This window comes from Acanthopagrus latus, chromosome 23 (genome assembly GCF_904848185.1).
Source record: "Acanthopagrus latus isolate v.2019 chromosome 23, fAcaLat1.1, whole genome shotgun sequence".
In the NCBI taxonomy this organism is placed as follows: Eukaryota; Metazoa; Chordata; class Actinopteri; order Spariformes; family Sparidae; genus Acanthopagrus; species Acanthopagrus latus.
Genome location: NC_051061.1, coordinates 7,242,724 through 7,263,172, shown reverse-complemented (window position 1 = coordinate 7,263,172; position 20,449 = coordinate 7,242,724). Strand labels below are relative to the sequence as shown.

The following is a 20,449-nucleotide window of genomic DNA, read 5'->3' as shown; positions in this document are numbered from 1 at the left end:
CTGCTAAGCCATTTGTATATTGTGATGTAATGTTATGAATATTTCAAACTCTTGATACTAGAAACATTGTATTTCTTAAAATATGTGGCCTGTCTTAAGCAGAAGCCCATTCTATGTTGTTCTCTCTTCTTTGCAGACAAATGTGTGTGTGGCATTCTTAATCACTGGATGAACCCAGAACATGATATTTGTGTGTAATAAATGATCTGAATATTAAATAAATGTACAGCCTGTTACTGTGAGATGGCTGTCATTCATCAACTAAAATCAAAATTCTGAACCAATGCTGATGCCGCCATGATCAGACCAGCTCCTGGCCACAGGAGCCCATTGAATTTGTCCTTAATAAATACAGATGGAGCCTTTTTATCTGTTTAAAAAGTCATTATTACTTAATTAAAAAGAGAAACAATACATGATTCATATGCCTTTCACAAAAAAAATCCATTAAATACAAAGACAACCTGACAGATATTAAACAAAAAATCATACTGAGGAACAATGCGTTTGCTTACATAAATGATAATACAACATGTTCGATGACTTTAACAAATGTATTCCATTATGTTGTCCTTAGATATTCTTAAGAACTTATTCATTCAATTTATACCCCTTAACTAACTATTTTTTTCAACAATGTTAATACATTTTTAAGAAATTGGGGTACTGACACAGTTCAAGTTGAACACAAAGGTTTAATGTATTTTCTTTTTGAACTTGATGTGAAAACAAGACATCCAATCTGAGCTTTAACATTTTAACAGTGACTGATTTACCTTTTTGTAACCTCAGTTTTAACTTTTAACTTGACATTTAAAGTATTTTGTCTCTTCTGCAATAATCCTCCAGTTTGTATTGCTGTGCCAAAACACTCAATTTTCAAAAACATTTATTTTAAGGGGTTCAAGGGTCAGGTAGGACTAAGCTAGAGGAAGTTTTTTTCTAGCCATGGACACATCACGAAAGATCATAGGTGAGAATGAAAGTCCCAAACTATAGATCACTGATGTGTCTTTGTGGTTTACTTTCATTTTGCATGTTGACCTTATATCACATCTGATGGCATGAAAATCTGTAGAGAACCTCTGATCAAGGCATGTACTTCATACCCTTCATCCTTGGAATGATATGTATATCTCTGATGTCATCATGCTGAAGCAGCCAACACAGGTAGCGCTCTGTCCCCATGCCCCATCCACTGGTGAGGAGCGGTTTCACTTGCCGCATGTTAATGTACCATTTGTAAGACTGCTCTGGTACTGCATGTTGCCTCAAGGCCTCTTGTACGATCTCAGGGGTAGAATGACGTTCACCAAGACCCACAGTCTCACCCAGCCCCAGGAGAAGATCAGCAGCCTTAGCTTTGCTACGCCCAGTGCCCTCCACATATGCCTGGTAGAAGGGAACTCCTAGATGGTCCATCTCTGTCAGCCAAACAGCGCCACCATATTTCTCTATCAAGACCCGCTCCCCTTTGCGTGTTAGCTTTCTGCCAAAGTGGGGCTGGCCATCTTGGACCCATTCTACGCAGTCAGCAGAGGGCATCATGGGAATGGCCTGGTCTAGAGGAACTCTTGGGAGTGGGGTTTTTCCATCCAACTTACTTAGCATGGCTGTGACATGTGTAAGGGTCCCAGCAGTGTTGAGGATCATTTCTGAGTGCTTCTTCAACATGGACTTTGTAAGATGAGCCAAGTATCCCTCTGCTATGGACATGGCATTGTCCATGTTGCCCAACAGTTCACACTCAACATGGTAGAACTGGTTCAAGTGAGTGGCATCAGGATCTTCCCCTCTAAAGCTGGGAGATATGTAGTATGTCCCTGGCAGGTTCTCCTGGAAGCGAAGGAAGTATTCGAGTACAAATTGCATCGAATCAGCCAGATAGATGTCCTGGCCCAGCAGATTAACAGAAACTGGCTCTGAGTCAGATCCCAGGCCCATAGGCGAGGAGATGGTGTCTGTGGTGAGAGGAGTTAGAGCGTAGGAGTACTGGCAGGAACTGTGGAAATATTCGACTGTGCTGTGGAAAAGAGTGTTCTGAATCTGGAACAGGTTGCGATACCACTGGCTCTTGATGGCGAGTGTGGGGTGACACTGAGGGTTTTCCCATGAACGAGGAGGCCTGCACTGGGTAATTTTTGTGTGTATCTTTTTGAGGGCCTCATGGTCAGCAGCTGGGCCATCCAGTGATGACACATATCCAGGGTAGCTTTGGAAGCATTCTGGTTGCAGCTTAGCAGGATTGATGCCATCTGGTAAAGGTAACAGAGGGATCAGCTTCGCATGAGCATAGTCAATCTCAAACCCCTCAAAGATCAATGCAATGCCTCGAGCTCTCATTCCTTCTTGTAGTAGTCGGGCAACTTTGTAACTGGCTAAGATCAGTGCTTTGTAATCAGCTTCCTCTAGTTTGAGGATGTCACTGGGCAGTTGTTTGCGTGGCACCACAACAGTAAGTCCAGGAGAATTTGGGTATGGTGTAAGGAAAGCAACGTGCTCACTGTCTTCCCACACCCTCCATTGTTGTTGCTCTCCACGCACAATACGACTAAACAGATTGTCATTGGAAGCATCCCCAAAGAAGTCAAAGCAAGAGGGAGCATTTGCTGTTGGTAGACCATTTCTGATTTTGGCTTGAACCTGGGCCAGTGCATCATCATCCCAGCGTGGGCCACTTTTTGAGGTGCAATAGCCTGGATCATAAGTGTTGAATTCTTCTTCACTGGCAAGATGGGGCTGCCACTTTGGCTCAAGACCATGAAGTGGGAGCAATCGGATTTGTGCTGGCTGTCCAGGGGTTGGATTGAAAACCAAGGCACAGCGCTGCACCCCCAGTCGCTCACATAGCAAACTTGACACAGCTCTTGCTCCTTGTAGCGTTGCCACAAAATCAGGTGTAGCCAGCTGGAAGATGCTGCTTGCCCCACTATGAGTTTTTCTCGTCAGAATGGTCGACCCAGGGATCCAGGGTTTGGGGCTGAGGTAGGCAATCAGCTCCTCGGTTTCCCAGATAACATCAGAGAAGTTCTTTCGAGGCCTCAGGACCTCTGCTCGGGAAATGCCATTTATCATTGAAGCCACAAACATCACCCCAGCATTTGTTTCAATGATGGCATCATCTTTAGTGTCAATGGCAATGATTCCTGCACAGAACCCATTCAGATCTTCAGCCATCACTTCTCTACATGCCTGCCTAAGGCTATAGCCTTTGTGATGGTAGAGACTAGCAATTTTCTGTGCAACTGTTTGCCTCAGAAATACATCGCCGTCCCCTGAGCAGGTAATAGCCACCTTATCATCGGCATGTATTCCTGCCCCTACAACTGCTGTATCCCCAACTCGCCCTTTCAGCTTTCCTACTAACCCACCAGTGGAGGTTGCAGCAGCTAACCCACGCCAACGATCCAAGGCCACAGCGCCAACTGTCTGAGGGTGATTGTTTTTTGAGTTGTTTCCAGCACTGATCTTTGCAATTAACTCTCTGTGACGTATATCAGTGTAGAAATACTCAGGCCCAACTGGCTTCTCTTTCTCCTCAAACCCCTGCAGAAACTCTTCAGCCCCATCTCCCACAATCAGTGAGTGTGAGCTTTTTTCCAGGACACACCTGGCTGCTTTTATTGGGTTCTTCACACTTTGCACACATGCAACAGATCCTGACCTCTTTGCATTGCCATCTACAATGGTTGCTTCCATTTCATTTTTGCCATCTTTGTTGAATACAGAACCTTTACCTGCATTGAACAGGAAGCAGTCCTCAAGAGCTTCCACTGACCTCTGAACTGCATCTAGACTCCTGCCACCTTGTTGAAGCACTTGGGATCCAAGGGTTAAGGCTGTCTGTAGAGCAAACTCAATAACCCCGATCACTTCCGGGTTCAGCATCATCTCTTCTCCAGCACCACCATGGATCACCAGAGTATAGTCTGTGCTCATTCCAGAGGTGGAGTCAACAATGGTTTTGCCACTGTTTTGGCTCTCAGGACCGTGATAGGTTTCTCCATTCATTTTCTCTGTTTGACCCTGTTTCAGTTGACACTCCAGGGCTCCCATTTGGCTTGCAATGGCATATCTAACAGCTAGAAGCATCACTAACTTCAGATTTTTCTTTAAGCTTTCTTGAATCTTCTCCAGTGTCAGAGCAAAGCTCCCTTTTCCATTAAGTACAATGCGAACCTTGTCTTTTTTCCCAAGGTAGGTAACAGCAAGCTGATCTTGGGCATAAACATTCCCTACTCCGCACTCAACACCCTCCATCAGATCTGTACCTGTGAGGTACACAGATGGACACCCAAAGGGGTCCAAGAACTTCTTTAATGGGTTGTCAGATGCCAATGATCTACGCAGGGCAGCTAAATGGGGACCGACACCTTTACCATTTTTGGTGTTTCTGATGAGACTCTTATGCTCCAAAAATGCAAGATGGAACAAGTGTAGGAGGTCAGGTGTGTAATGGATTGTGTTATCTGGGCCAACACAAGATGCCAAGGCACCTACTAACTTACGAGAATGCATGGTGACTGAGTATGTAGGATCACATCGGCCATGTTTGTAGTGGCGCATATGAGTAGGTGTGACAAAGATGTGTTTGGCAGCAGATTCCCCAAGAGTCTGTCTCAGGGAGAGCTGCAAAGAGAAGTTGATCCAGGCATCATACAGGCCTCTCTGCCCTCTGAGAGTAGAAAAGACATCAGGATAAGAGGGCACATCAAAAGTGAGAACTGGGTGTTTTGTTTTTAAGTCAGGACCCGGTTTTGGTGTATTTATGCTTTGCAAGGGGAACTTTAGGGAAGTTGGACAAACAGAATTAACATGGTTTACTTTGACAGACCCATTCACATTTTCTGGGTCAGCACTGACTAGATTCAGGTCAGCACTTTCTGACAGATTGTACACACGCTCAGTCACAAGTCCAGCCACCATTCCATCCACAGCACTGTGTTCAAACACCATCCCAGCTGTGCTGTCCTTGAACACCACCAGGTTCACCACCTATCAAATGATAGAAAAACAGAACGGTCTGGTTTTTACAGTCAATTTGACATTAGTTGGCACTGTGACATTTGACAGTGATAGCAACAGTGGGTTACTAATTCTTGCTCTCAGATTTGTAGAATTCTTTGATTATTTTTATATACTTTTTGCACATATCAAGAATCAAACTATAAGCTTGGCTTGATAACATGTAAGAAGTTAGGAATCTGCTCACATCTTGGTTTAAAACCCTGATCCAGATTCTGTCCAATACCTTGTCATAGTATCTCAGACAGGTCTGACTGTCCCCTCCTCCTCCCAGCCTCACTGCATTGAGGATATCAGCTAGTTCAGAGGGTGCATCGTTCTCCTCCAGACACAGTGTGAGCACAGCACTCTCCATGAGCCCCAGTGATGCGGCTGCATCCCCTCCTTTCTCCAGGATCTCATCCCTGGTGGCAGCCCAGGCTTTGCGATCCTGAGCAGAGAGGCTGCAAATGGCAGAGGGATCATTCTGTTTTCCTGCTCTGGGTTGATCCATCACCTGAGCCAGCTGGTCGTAGATGTCATTGAATGATCGAGCTGAAATTGGCCCACCAGTGCTGGGACGCCACAGTATGTCAACAGGGAACACTCCTCCAGGGCAGGTAATGATGGCATGGAGGCTATCTGGATAGACCTAAAAATTAATTGACAGATATATAGATCAGAAACTGCTCAGCAGAGAGTAATTTGAAATTAGATTTTAAAACAGCTGTATTTACGAGCATGTTGCATTTGTTAAAATATCCAGACTCTCACCGTAATCTTGTCTTGGATCCTGCCAGGGATCCGGCTGGCAGCAAATACCTCAGACTGTTGTGTGCGCTCCATTGGCACATTGCCTTCCAGTAACAATGGCTCACTGTGCAGCTTAGCTGCTGCCCAGAGCAGAGCAGCCGCCCTACCAAGCTGGGTACATCTCTTTGCTTGGGTAGGAAGAAGTACAACAGGGAGGGCTGTCGAGGTGGGCAGGGGGTCAGCAACAGACAGCAGACCTCTCTTGAACTGCTCTGTCACCCAGTTCTCTTGGCCAGCAGCAATAGTTGCTAACTTTTGATGGACCTCTTGAAGGTGCCCCCTCTGCTGTTCTATTGTACTTTTGAACTCAGGGTAACGGTCGGGACCCAAAGTGAGCTGCAGGACACGGTTCACTTCTTGCAACGTAACATCCAACTCTGGAACAGGGTAGTCGAGAAGGGCCATCCTGTTGAAATGGAGGCAGCTTGATAGAGAGGAAGAAAAGGAAAAGAGAGAATCAAAGGTCATGTCAGGTACTTTTGTGGTTCTTTGATGGATTGGACTGTTCACTGTAGATGAAACAGCAACTGAAGCATGTAACCAACACAGAAAAAGAAATCCATGGACCTGCCTGTGAAGTGTATCACATTGATGTACACCTATGTCTGATTTTATATGTAGATGATCTCAGAAAAGTCAGCAAGAGAAACCTTCTCTTATTCTCTTGAAGATTTAGCAATGGCTGTACAGAGAACAGAGTGTATAGGAGAGCGAGTGAAGAAAAAAATGGATTTGTCCTCACTGACTCAACCTTTAGGATATTTTTTGAGCACTGAGCTCCAGCATGTTTCTAGGAATGACAATGTTGGCCTCTTGAGTGGTTCACCAAGGTAGCAGACTAAGTATGAGTCCTAATGACCCGTAGTTTCTCTAGCACCACCATAAATTTGACTTTTCAGGATCACAAAGTCAGAAAAGGGCAGTATGTGCGTGCGCTATGTTTAATCATTTTTTTGTCGATTATTGTAAAATTTATAACAAAGAAGAAAGCTAACCACTTAGCTGTGTATCATGTGTAGCTGTGAATTATATGCATCTCTTTTGTGTCAACAAATTGTTGTTATCACGTGTTTATTCACATTATCATAATACTGAGGTTTGGAAGACATGCAATTCAGCTGACATTCTAAAAAGCAATGAAACAATGGTTTATTATCAGGCTATTTATTGTAGGGCAAGTGCAATCTACAGGCTACACATCTAAAAATGTGACAAAATCAAGAAATGACTACTATGACTGTTACTGTGAATGTTAGTAGGAACAGCAATGTTTACAACAGCAAAGTCACAAAAAACTCAATATCTGGAAGAAGTTTAGATAAACAGCCGAGACAGACAGCTGTCAGATTAGATTATTCTTAACTCTCATGAACAAGCAAGTTGCTTTTCTGAAATATGACTCATATTTAAGCACGTTGAATAAGTGGAAAGTGACTTGTCAGCCCCCACAAGGAAGTTATGTTAATGGACTTGCACTTTAGTTAGTGACATCCATCATCAGGCCAAAGTAGACTATGATCAAAAAATGGCAAAAATAATGGCAATCCAATCAAGTGTTTTGTTCTAATTATTTACATAAAATATATTAGCATGCTAACAAGCTAAAATAAGTAGCCTAACTAAGATGGTGAACATGATGAATATTACCTGTTAATTGTAATTATGACCATGTAAGCAGGTTTTTGCTCTATGTCTCAGGCCAAGGACAGGACACACACACACACACACACACACAGATACCATGCAACACAATATAGCAACAGCCACACGCCCCTTATTGACCTTTACTATGACCGCATTCCCTCACATGATGTCCAACCTTTCTTACATTATTGGAACCAATAAATCAATTATCTTATTTAAGGTAAAGGTCCTGCTCAGTCTGACACAGGTCTCTTTGCAGCAGCGGAATGCATCCACATTTTATCCCAAGTGAGACAATACCCCCTGGACTGAGTGTCTATACAGACCCTAATGATGCATAACTAGGCTCATTTGTTCACACGTGAAAGCAGTTACTCACTTTTCACCACTCCTCCCCACAAAGCTTAAGCTCAACATGTTTTTTCGCTGGGAATGGAAAGAGTCGGAAAATTAGATTTCTCCTGATTTGTCTCATCTGTTCAAGTTATCCGCACAATGCTGGCTGTCTATCTATCGATTCAGGTTCTGCAAGGACGCTGATCTTGTGATTCCAATAGTGCAGTTAGGCTTCTAAAATACAAGCAGCGCTGCCAGTACTACTTTTATATTTTACTCTATATATTACATATTTTTCAGTGTAAGACTAACACTTCACCTAATTTCTGTAAGATTCAAATGAACATTGTTAGTTTTATCTCACTTTGAAGGGGAAGTTCACCAACTGGCATAAACACATTTTCTTATTAAACCCCAGCAGCGTGAATCCATCCAGACAATTTCTGTTTTATCTTTCTTCCTGTTTGAATCCAACAAGCCAATCGACAGTTTACATTGGAAATAAATGATGATGATTAATGATTGATATGACCTAATGTTCAAAATGTCAAAGTACAATTTTAATAGATCTCAGGTTCCTCTTATTTTATTAAAATTTTCCATGTATTGGGCTACATAGTTCACTTTTAAGTGAACTAAGAAGTTTAAATTCCAATACAATACAATGTGTTATTTGTGTTCATGACTCTATTATACTCCCATTTTAAGACTATTCTCAAGGCAAATACCCAAAAAGCAATTGTAAGCAAATTGTTTCTGGTCTTTATTTTAGTTATATGTATTTTTGTTTTTACAACTACAGTACAAAATCAGAAAGATGAATATTGAGTCAGACTTTTCATTATTTATCATTTTTTCACCACTGATAGACACACTTCACATGTGAGTAAATCATCATAAATACATCATTTTATTTGCACAGCATGCAGACATTTGAAAAGGAAAAAAAACAAAAAACAAACAAAAAAAACCTCCACTTACCTCAATGTGGAAATTTCTCTGAGATCTGACCAGTTGGTCGGATGGCAGAACAGTCAGTGGGAAGAAAACTTGGTTGGACTACAAACACAAGGGTTTGTCTCTAATATAGAAGCAGTGACTCCAATTAAGCAAATCAGCGTCTTGCCTCCCCTCTCTCTCCAAATCGCCTCTCTCTCTCTTTCTGTCTGTCTCTTCCTCCCTGTCTCGATCTGTCTCTCCCCTGTCTGTTCACGTGTTTCATATACCCTTGCGTGTTTGCTCATTGTATAACTTCACCAGTGACGTTCCCTTCTTCTTCCTTTCTTTCATTCACATACTGCAGTGTTATCGGGAGTGAATCAAAGTTTAAAATCAAAGGTTTTATGTACCTCATTGACCACAAATATCAAAACGCCTTTTTGGGACAGGTGCTATTTTGTACAATGTGCCACTATCTTGTATTTCTGTGGCACTGTGATGTTTAATGCAACATTTAGACATGGATGACTCACTCTAATACTGATATTGACAGGTTATGAATATGAAGTGAATAATGACATTTCCCTAGAGCATAATGTTGTCATTATAAATGTACCAGTCATCTTGAGGCTAAGCTTGATGTGCTGCATTGTTAAGATATACCAGGCACCAACACTTAATTCTGCAGGTATAACTGGATCCAGTGTCCTCCCAGTTTTATCTTCCAAAGGCCAGCACCCACAAAGCACGGCCTGAACATGCCTCCCAAGACTCATGATTACCGGACAAATAGCTAATGAGTTTCTGGCCATTTTCCTGCTAAACCTCATGGTCGATGGTGGCCATGGTTGTTGATCCAGTTTGGTGCTGAAGTCAAAACCCAAAAAGTAGGTGTCACATGACTGTTTCTCAGCAAAAACCCACCATGGCTGACTTTTTATGATCATAACGTGTGTCATGACAGCTTTTGAAGTTCCTTAGGACTGGACCTGTCCAGGATGTAGATTATGACAACCACCAATAACAATCCTGAACAGGTTCTAACCAGTTATATTACAGAAACTTAAAATGCAGTTTTGATTCATTAAAAACAGGTATTCATCTGTAACAACCAATTAATTATGAATTTATTTACATTCTGTGTTAGTTATTTCAGTATTCATTCTTTTCCTACACTGTAATTTAATTTACGTATTTATATCTGCCTTTTTAGTTCACTTGAAATAGGTTAAGCAAAGACACTTACACTTACAGAGTGAGGCCTGAGGCAGGCAGACAGTGAGCCTGAGGAATGTGTGTATGTAAGGAAATTGGAGTCACTAGCTCATCATGGGAACAGTTTTTTTTTTCCAGTAATGAAAATCAGTATCCTCCCTGATGACTCTTCCTGCGTCCTTTTTAAATGGATTTGATTTTGCGCACAATTAAGGTAGCATCAGCTAAATGTTTGACCTCTAATGTCTGTAAATTGTAAACCGTGCTCAACAAGATAAGATAATGTAATTCCTTGCCAGCTGCGCAGTGATCTCTGAAAAGTATATTTCAAGGACAGGGTTGGGTTTGTTTGTTTTTTTGTTTTTTTTTTTGCAATTTTAAGTTTTTGGTGAAATGAAATAGATGACTAATTTTGGGAATATCTCATTAAATTAAAGAGTAAAGGAAATAACATTATCACACCAGACCCATATTCAGATTCAATACTTTACAACATGATGTTTCCCTTATGTTTTCTCTTTGTCTGTTAGATTAAGAAGTGAAAAGAATAGAAAACACAATAAATATTCACTTTTATTATTACAGTCAGAACAGTTCAGGGGGTGTCTGATAAGAAGAAGAATATGGATGCATTCTGTTCATGTGTACCTCATTAATGCACAAAGAGACCTGTGTTACCCTCTTAGCCCTTTAACCACTGATCAGATAATTGACTTACCATCTCAGCTGAGACTGGAGCAAGCGAAATGTCATCTGTGGACAGCATGTCGGGGATGTAAAGACAGATGTGGACAGTGATAGGGTGGGCTGCAGTTTCTGTATTCATTATTATTTATTTATTTATTATTATATCTCTGAATTTACTGGTTTCTTTATTTATTGGTATTTATTTAATCATACCCGAGGTGGTGGTCATCTCTTCTGACTCAAGCCTCCTCCATTTCAACAGGACAGCCCCTCTCCGCCACCCTCTTCCACAGTTAGAGGTTACTGTTACAAGAAGTGAGCACCGTCAAGAGGTCCATCTGAAATGATCAGCCACTGCTGCCGGCCAAGAGAACTGAGTGACCGAGCAGTTCAAGAGAGAGGTCTGCGATCTTGTGCCCACACCCACAGCCCTCCTCTAACCCAGCCGAGGAGGGGCAGTCGCTCTTTTCCTTGCACAGTGAGCCATTGTTACGTGCCTGAGGTGTTCGCTGCCAGGGGGATTCCTGGCAGGGGAGATTATTGGCAGAACACAACTAAGATTTAACATAGCAAAATGAAAAGTTTGGGGTTTTAGGTCAAGGCTCTCTTACACTATTTTCTACACAGGACGCCCAGCTCTACCTACGTGGCCTCCTGGATAGCTGGAGGAGTCCCAGCACATCTGCGTCGACAGCACGGCCAGCTGGCTCAGGTGATGATCAGCACAGAGCAGGAGAACAGAATGATCCCTCTGTCATCTGCAGCCTCGCGGCTCTGGAGCACACAGCAGGGAGGAGACCCTGGGGAAAGGAGGGGACACTGGGCTCATGCTTCCACTTGTTTCCCCTGATTAAATAAAGGTTATCTATCTATTGAGCCTAATACAAATCACATTTTGAGACAAAGCATGCGCTTGTCCTCGCTGCAGCCAGGTTCAGTCTCCAACTGTTCCCTTCGAATCACTGAATCAAATGAAGCTTCATTGTCACATGCATACAGGGAAACTGTTCGCCGCCTATACCTCCAGAACTAATCGGCAAATAGATCAATTATAACAGACAAGATCCTCCTAGCCTCTTCGGTGTATGGAAGCTCATATATGCCAGTTAGTTAAAACAAGATCAAAATTTAGCCTTGATTTTTTTTTTTCACTGGGCTTTTTTTTTGTTAGACAATTATGAGGTAAAAGAGGAATAATTATGGAATAGAAAGTCATAATTATGAGCTAAATAGTCATTAGTAGGAGGTGAAAAGTCATTATTATGACATCATTATATAAATAAGAGAAGGTCACCAGGACTCCACTGCTCTCTCTGCAGAGCATCTACCACCCCAGAGTCCACAGGAGAGTCGCCTCCATCCTCGAGGCCCCCACCCACCCCCAGCACGGACTGTTCACACTTCTGCCCTCATTCTGGAGGTACAGAGGTGTTAAATCCAAGCCCACCAGACTAAAGAACTCTTTCTTTCCCACTGCCATCAGACTCCTAAACAGCAGATAGGAGTTTGCAGTCATGTCTACCCCATTTATCTGCCTTGACTGTTTGCATTCCATTTTCACATTGCCCATGCATAATTGCACTGTTTTATACTATCATTGTTATTCCTTTCCTATTTATCTTTCACATGCTGCCTTTCAAAATTATTTTGTGTATTTTTGTGGCATATATATTTCTTTTTTTTTACGTTGTTTGTGGACAGTAAAGGAAGAATTTCATTGTACAGAGAAACATGTTTCATTAATGTGCACATGACCCTTAAACACTGTGAATATTAGAGTGTCAGAATAATGAGATAAAAAGTCGAAATTGAGAAGAAAAACATCATAATCGTGATAAAAAGTCATGATAATTAGACTGTCATTAGTCATTAATATGAGAGAAATAGTTGAAATTGGATAAATAGTTATAATGAGATAATTAATAATAATTTAAATTATTATCTCTGTATATAAAACTGCACCTTACTCTCTTGCACCTTAACCACTAACCTCAGTATTTTATCTTATTTTATAACTGCTTACGCATTTTATTGTATATAGCACTTTATCTATCTATCTAGTCATACTTCTGACATATAAATTCATTGACATTAGAACTTTTGTATGTCACAATTATGACTTATTATCCCATAGTTTCTACTTGTACCTGACAAGTTCTTTAACTGGTGGAAATGGGTTTCCTCGCTCACTGGGCTTACTGATGCCTTTATTTGTCTGACAGTGAGTGTTGCTCCTCATCCTCACTCAGCAGTGTATTTAAGCACACTCCAGCCTGTTGGTGGAGGTAATGCAACGCTCCCTCTGTGCAGCCCTCACGCCAAAAAAGGACGGGCAGGAGCAACTGAGGACAGCCGAACTTCAGCCTGGTGTCAACATGGGGCTGCAGACTCAACCTCTCGTCTCTGCGAAATGGCTCGCAAACATGCTCAAGCGCAATCTCGTCGGGCCGAGCCTGCGGATCCTGGACTCGTCCTGGTACCTACCGAGCATGAAACGAGACGGCAAGAAGGAGTTCGCGACGTCTCACATCCCGGGAGCTTCGTTCTTCGACATCGACGAGTGCGCGGACAGGAGCTCAAAGTTCGATCACATGCTCCCCACAGAGGAGGCTTTCTCCGACTACGTGGGGAACCTGGGCGTCGGGAACGACAGCCATGTGGTCGTGTACGACGCCAGCGACTTCGGGTTTTTCACCTGCACCAGGGTCTGGTGGATGTTCCGCTTCTTTGGCCATCCTCAAGTGTCGGTGCTGAACGGGGGGTTCAGGAACTGGGTCAAACAGGGTCACCCGGTCTCAGGGACGTACACCCGGCCAGAGCCGGCCCGCTTCACCGCCACCAGGAACCACCCCTCCTGGGTGAAGTCGTTCCAGGACATCACCCGCAACATTGAGACTCAGGAGTACCAGGTGGTGGATGTGAGGCCATATGGCAGGTTCTGTGGGAAGGAACCGGAGCCACGAGAGGGTGATGACATGACACAGTTACACTCAAATAAATAAAAACTTTAACATTCGTTATTATCAATGTAGATTTTAGGTTTTGATATCAGTGCTTGTATAATGATTTTTATTTGTTTGACCTTTCATCCTGCTCTTGTCATTTCATGTAACATTCTGTTGTTGCTAATGATGCTGCTGTTTTTATTGTAATTGCTGTTAATTGTTTTAAAGGTGCAATATGTAAGAACTGGCTAACTGCAGCAGCACCAATATCCTCCCAGTGACGTTGGCAGGTAGTGGCACCTCAGTGGTAACCTGTGGCATGTCCGTGGCATCTCTACTTGTTTACATATTTTAATGTATAAAGTTCTGCACAATTTCTCTTTGTTTTGCACTTCTTAATATTATCTAACTATATAATAATTATGTGTGTGTGTGTGTGTGTATATATATATATATATATATATATATATATATATATATATATATATATATATATATATATATATATATTTATTTATTTATTTATTTATTTACACACACACACACACACACACACACACACACACACACACACACACACGTTCCCTGTGTTTATATTGTTCTTGCATTTCTGAACTGCTGAGCGGGTGCCAGGAGATGCCATGGACATGCCACAGGTTGCCACTATGGTGTCACCAGGTGACAATGCCACTGGCATAGACATAATAACATTCTGTTGACACTTTTAGTACATTTTTAAATGTTTTCAAATAAAATTCCTACATAGTAAGGAGTAACTTTTAAATGTTCTTTAAAAGGTGTGGTTGGGATGGCAGTAATAAATATAAATACAATAAGATATGTTCTATATTAAATACTGTATTAGACCCTATCCAATACTTTTTTTTTTAAAGTAGATTACAGAAATTATTGAGTAAAACATTCCAATATCAGTGTGTGGACCAATATATAAACACTTTTTGCTAGGATGAATCAAAATGTGCTTATCAGAAATTGTGACAAAGTTTATTGTGAACAATAAACTTTATTGCCTTAAAAGCCATCAGCATACTGAAACCATAAACATCACTGGAAAATCAATGGGAAAAAAATTATCCCAACCTTTTTTTTTTTTGCATTCAATCGCTGAAAAAAGTTTTCATATTGCTGCAAATCAGATAACAGAAACACAGATACATCTGTGATGGGCTGTTATCAGTCGACTGATTAATTAGTCAGACTCTGTTAAATATTATAGGCATGCACACCTTCCTCTCACACTGTGCCTGTACTTTACCGTGCAGAGAGGTAAACTACTCTGTTACTGTCCCACAGGTGTCAAACCGGGTCACATCCCCGGCTCTAAGTGCATGCCTTTCTTTGGGTTTGTCGATGAAGATGGCATGATGCTCTCCACAGAGCAGCTGAAGAAGTTCTTCGAGAACTCAAAAGTGGACCTGAATAAGCCGCTCTGTGGATCCTGTGGCTCTGGAGTGACCGCCTGTCACATGGTGCTGGCTGCCCACCTGTGCGGTGCCCCAGGGGCTGCCGTGTATGATGGATCCTGGTATGAGTGGTTCACCAAGGCTCCACCAGAGCATGTTGTCTCTGACGTCAACAAGCTGTGAGGGGGACCAGCATGACAAAGTTGAATACACAGATTAGCATTAAATAACTTCCTGTACCACTGATTTATACATTTCAGCAGAGATTTAAACTTTAAAAATAGATGATAGGGTTGCACAATTAATCAAATATCATCGGATCACAATATGCCCACATGCAATAACCAAAATCACAGAAACTGCAGCTTTTTGAAAAAGGTAAAACTTTTGACAAACAGTATTATAATGAGGTAGTGTAGTGCTGCTGAGGGAAAAAGAAAAGGAAAAAAAAAACATGAATCACATCAATCATAATATCTGCCAAAGTAGTCACAGTATTTCTTTACTGTATATTGCAGCCCAAATCTGTCCTGTGTGATTGGAAGCTTGTTGGAGGATGTGCATGTTAACTCAGGCTCTAGATTATGGAATGTTTGTTGGCAGCATAGATGTAGATCTGAGAGATAAACTTAATTTTATTTTTGTTGGATGTAAAACATTCTCTTGTATGTCAAAATGTGTGGGAAATAACTGTTGTGATTTAATTTCAACAGCCCTTGAAGGTGCAATATGTAAGAATTTCGCCAGTTGTCAAATTCATACTCAAAACAAATAGGGGCCAACAAATCACCAGAGTAACTGCTCACTGCTCTGCTAACTATCACTTTCCTTAGCTTGTTAGCTCAGCTAGTGGTTCAGACTGGGAGCTCAGGACCAGGGGAGTGTTGGTGTTTACCCCACTACCATAGGAGCTTTGGATGAGGACGGCCAGTGCTAGATGGTTAGCATGCTAACTACAGTATATCTCTGTGACACAATTAATAGACATTTTAATGTCAAAACTGCTATTTATAGCATTGTTGATCATTTTTACTGGATTTGAAAAAAAAAATATTCAATTAAAGATTTTTGGCATTCTGTCAAATTAATACTAAAAGACAAAAAGGAGGAAGCATATCACTAGATTAACTGCTAACTGCTGCTAACATTGTTTGCTAGTTAGCTCAGTTAGCTTAGTCAGCTGTGCAGCTAGCGGTCCAGACTGGGAGAAACCAGGGGACTATTGGGTGTTCACACTGCAGATTTGCTTGGGACTGGCTTGGGTTAGTTGCCTTGCATACCATCTTCAGTTGATATCTCTCCAACTCACCAGAGGAATCGTTTACTGCTGCTGACCATAGCTGCCGTTAGCTAATTAGCACAGTTAGCAGTGCAGGTAGCAGTTTCAGACTGGGAGCTCAGGCACCACGGGAGTGATAGTGTTCAGAGCCCTAGTAGGATTTTTGGACCTAGGTTAGCTGGTTAGCAGCCTAACTTCAGTCAATACGTCTGCAACACAATACATACACATTGCAATACATTCTGGTGATAATCTTTAATGTTTTAATGTTTTCATCAACATTCTTCCATGTTACAGAAATAAATTAGTAACAAATGTTTGCAGCCTATAAAATCTGAAGATGGTGCTATAATTCAAAGAGAATCATTTTATTTTATTCTGTTTTTCAGCTCCTGTGAAATCATAAATACAACTAAATGTTGAATATTAAAAGCCTTCTTCCACTTTGGTGCCAGCCCTTCATGGAAGGACAGTATAAGGCACAGCCTGCTGGTGCTGGAGTGGATGTGCACTTTGTGAAGATGTGCCTTGGAAATCTTTGTTTGTTGTCTGAGTTTCTGTTCACTGTAAGATAAACCAGTTAAATAAGCGACAGCTATGGTCTGTGTGTATGTTGTTGATGTATCAGACAGTGTTCATCTGGCTTCATTCATTGTAATTTTGTAAGTTTTGCATGTCCAAAGTTCTCCACGGGCCGTACAGAACATTACCAGATGTTGACGTCTCCACGTCGTCCCTCAGTGCGCCGGATCGTTTCCCTCTAGCGCTCGGAGCTTGCATTGTCCCAGAGCCTCGTCATGGCGGCGCAGACCCGAGCTCTGGTGTCAGGTCAGTGGCTGGCGGATGCCGTCAGGAACAACCTCGTCGGGCCGAAGCTTCGTGTCCTCGACACTTCGTGGTACCTGCCGAAAGCCAAGCGGAACCCGAGGGCCGAGTTTGCGGAGAAACACATCCCGGGCTCGTCGTTCTTTGACATCGACGAATGCAGCGACAAGACCTCCGCGTTCGACCACATGCTGCCGACCAGCAGCCACTTCTCCCGGTACGTCGGGGAGCTGGGCATCGGCAGCGACACGCACGTCGTGGTGTACGACACCAGCGACTTCGGCTCGTACTGCGCCCCCCGGCTGTGGTGGATGTTCCGGGTGTTCGGTCACAATATGGTGTCGGTGCTGGACGGAGGCTTGAAGAACTGGCTGGCTGAAGGTTATCCGGTGTCGGCTGAGTACTCCAAGCCGGAGCCCAGAGAGTTCAAGGCGACTGTCAACCAGTCCTGGGTGAAGAGCTACGAAGACGTGCTGGAGAACATCAGGAGCCAGCAGGTCCGGATTGTGGACGCCCGGTCAGCGGGAAGGTTCAGGGGGACTGAGCCCGAGCCCAGAGATGGTGAGCCGGGGAACACGTCACTGAAAAGCAAAGCAACTTTGCTCTAAGGCCAGTTTCCAGTTGTTAGAGTTTAACCTCAAACTCTAATAACTGTACCATTCTAAACTGGTGGCTCTCAAAGTGGGTCTTCAGGAAGTTCCAGGTGGTCCCCAGCATAACAGGAAATAATTGTCTTTCTACATTACTCCATATAAGCACAGTGACAGAATGTAATATCCCACTGCCATATACTCAAAATCAGATATATGGATAATGGGATATGGGTGCATATGTGCATGGGTATGAAATACAAGTTAAATTAAATGTGTCGCATTATGTTTAGGGACCAAAAATATTCACAAAACAGGACATAAAAGTTCAGGGATGTCACAGAATAAATATTCAAGTTTATCATGGCCAATGAGAATTACTCCCTGTGAATTTAATGACAATGTTCACAAATGCCCTATCTCACATTGTTAATGACAGAGAAATAAAAAAAATCCTGAGTCCGTCCCTTTATCCAGATCAGCACCAGAAGTTAATGTGATCCATTTAGGCTGAGACCCATCCTCCATCCAAATTTTGCTGAAATCATTGTAGAAGTGTTTGTGTAATCCTGCTGATAATCAGACCAACCAATGAACACACAAACAGACAGCTGAAAACATTCATTTGTTTTATTGGCAATCAGATAAAAAAAAAAAAAAACACTGATTCTGATGAACAGGAAAATGCTGAATATCAGATCTGATAATCGGCCAGCCCAGTAATCGGTTGACACCTCAAATGCAGTACATATGTAATGTTAAAAAAAAATAAAATGAATCTCATCAGATGTCGCTTAAAGTGTCAAACTTTGCATCCTTGATGTGGATAAGGTAATAAATCATTGGTCTAAGGTTTCATTGATAAATATGTTTTCTCAAGGAAAAGATGTAGGCCTTAAAAGTGCACAGTTTAAAAAATGTAGACTTGCTATTAATGAATTGTCCCTTCAAACATATATTTCTGTTTGCTCTTGCATTGATCACAATGTCAAGCTTGTAGCGCTGGTTGTTCGACCAGAAAGGTCCATTTACTAGATTTCTACCAGGGCATTCAGCCACATCTCATGTCCTTACATCCACAGATACAGTGAGCTCAGTTGATTTAAATGATTTAAATGAATGACAGTTGAACCATCTCCATGATGATTAATCAAACCAAGAAAGTGCATTAAGGAATCTAGTAAGGGAACAATGATTATTTTTTTATTTATTTTTTTAAACACACTGTTATCGCTCCTCTGTCTCACCCTTACAGACACGCTGCCGGGCCATTTCCCTGGTGCCATCAACATGCCATTCACCTCCTTCATGGATGCCTCTGGAAAGGAACTGGGGACCGAGGACCTGTCCAAACTGTTCAGGGATGCAGGCGTGGACCTGGAGCAGCCGCTCTGGGCTACCTGTGGGTCTGGCGTCACAGCGTGTCACGTTGCTCTGGCCGCCCACCTGCTCGGGCACCCCGGGGTGTGTGTTTATGATGGCTCCTGGTCTGAATGGTTTAAAAGGGCATCTCCTGATCACATCATCTCAGAGGGAGAGGGGAAGAAGGCATGAATGGGAAGAGGAAAGATTGAAATACTACAAGCACAGATGTGATGGTAGTTTGAGAGGGGAAGCAGTGGGTTTGCTGCCAACAACGGTGATAGATCAATACTTTAAAATCCACAGGGCACTTTTTAATTAGATTGTACTTGCTGTTTAAGATTGAGCACAGTGAGCTTATTAAGAATCCCAGTTACAAACTTTACATGAGGAAGTTTCGGCAGAAGCCTTAAGTGAAAACCTTATCTTCGCTATGCAACATATTTAACTTTCCATTACCGGAGAGTTTCATATTTAGAAGAGTTTACACTATTTTGGTTGGAGGTCATATGGATATAATGATGAATTCATATGAATGTTACAATAAATGGAAACTTAATATTTTTGTTTTTTCATATTGCATGTAGACAGGGTGTCAGGTCAGTCTCTCACTTTTTAAAATATGTCTTGCTCAAAACATGGAGGAAGTATTCATAGGTTCAGTAACCAGAAATGTAAATGTTTAGCTTTGTCTGAGGGTGATGAAAGCAAGGAGGGCAAAGTACTGGAGAGGATAGACACATTGATCGACCCCTCACATTCCCTGACATAATAGGAAACACTTTCAGTCTTCTTCTGATTTTGATGCAAGTCAAAAATGTTTTGCTTTTGTATTTTCACTACTTAACATTTTTATTTGTTGCAAATGTACATGTTGAAGAAGAAAATTTTCCTAAGTGTGAAAAAGAAAAGCAGATTTTATGCCCACAGAAATGCTGCAGCTTTAGCTGAGACACAACACATGAAGGAAAAAAAAAAGAAAAAAAAGAAAAAAAATTGGGGATGCTGACGCAGAGGAAATCAAAACCAGTTCAGTCCGGTTCCTGTGCTTGATTCTAGGTGTCTGGCAAGATGCCCGATTTTCAAAACAAAGTATATGCTGTTAAATGCCCAGAATGTAGAATGTGTAATCAGTATATTTAGTATGGGTCTGGAAATGTGAACTAATGTAAAAGAAAGAAAAAAAAACAATCAATTGATGAAAAAGAGTCCCATTTTAAAAGTGTTGAACTGATTTCAAAGAGAGCTTTGCACTCCTTTTTTTAACAGCATCATCGTCTTTTGTTACAAGATTTTTTTTTTTGACATCTTAACTGTTAAACATGGAGAGAAATTAGTAATCTAACCACTGCTCATGATGTCAGCTGTTGCTATGTTCCACTGAGG

The 20,449-nt window shown here is 41.9% G+C and overlaps 3 protein-coding genes and 1 long non-coding RNA gene across 4 annotated transcripts; 2 read left to right on the top strand and 2 right to left on the bottom strand.

Moving 5' to 3' along the window:
* Positions 1 to 536: 536 nt before the first annotated feature.
* On the bottom strand, positions 537 to 6,273 carry LOC119013533. The gene is made up of 3 exons (XM_037088158.1): positions 5,779 to 6,273; positions 5,252 to 5,656; positions 537 to 4,995 (listed from the first exon to the last, which is right to left on the bottom strand). The coding sequence occupies exons 1-3, from the start codon at positions 6,220 to 6,222 to the stop codon at positions 1,090 to 1,092; spliced, it is 4,755 nt and encodes a 1,584-aa protein (XP_036944053.1). The 5' UTR covers positions 6,223 to 6,273; the 3' UTR covers positions 537 to 1,089.
* A 4,768-nt stretch (positions 6,274 to 11,041) lies between these two features.
* Positions 11,042 to 12,911, bottom strand: LOC119013538. Its single transcript, XR_005072768.1, has 3 exons — positions 12,786 to 12,911; positions 11,281 to 11,438; positions 11,042 to 11,162 (listed from the first exon to the last, which is right to left on the bottom strand). It is a non-coding gene; the product is annotated as an uncharacterized LOC119013538 (long non-coding RNA).
* LOC119013534 (thiosulfate sulfurtransferase-like) lies at positions 12,833 to 16,878 on the top strand. The gene is made up of 2 exons (XM_037088159.1): positions 12,833 to 13,605; positions 14,898 to 16,878. Exons 1-2 carry the CDS (start codon positions 12,927 to 12,929, stop codon positions 15,188 to 15,190), a joined length of 972 nt encoding a protein of 323 aa, XP_036944054.1. The 5' UTR covers positions 12,833 to 12,926; the 3' UTR covers positions 15,191 to 16,878.
* A 56-nt stretch (positions 16,879 to 16,934) lies between these two features.
* Positions 16,935 to 20,396, top strand: LOC119013535 (3-mercaptopyruvate sulfurtransferase-like). Its single transcript, XM_037088160.1, has 2 exons — positions 16,935 to 17,672; positions 18,957 to 20,396. Exons 1-2 carry the CDS (start codon positions 17,084 to 17,086, stop codon positions 19,253 to 19,255), a joined length of 888 nt encoding a protein of 295 aa, XP_036944055.1. The 5' UTR covers positions 16,935 to 17,083; the 3' UTR covers positions 19,256 to 20,396.
* Positions 20,397 to 20,449: the final 53 nt, after the last annotated feature.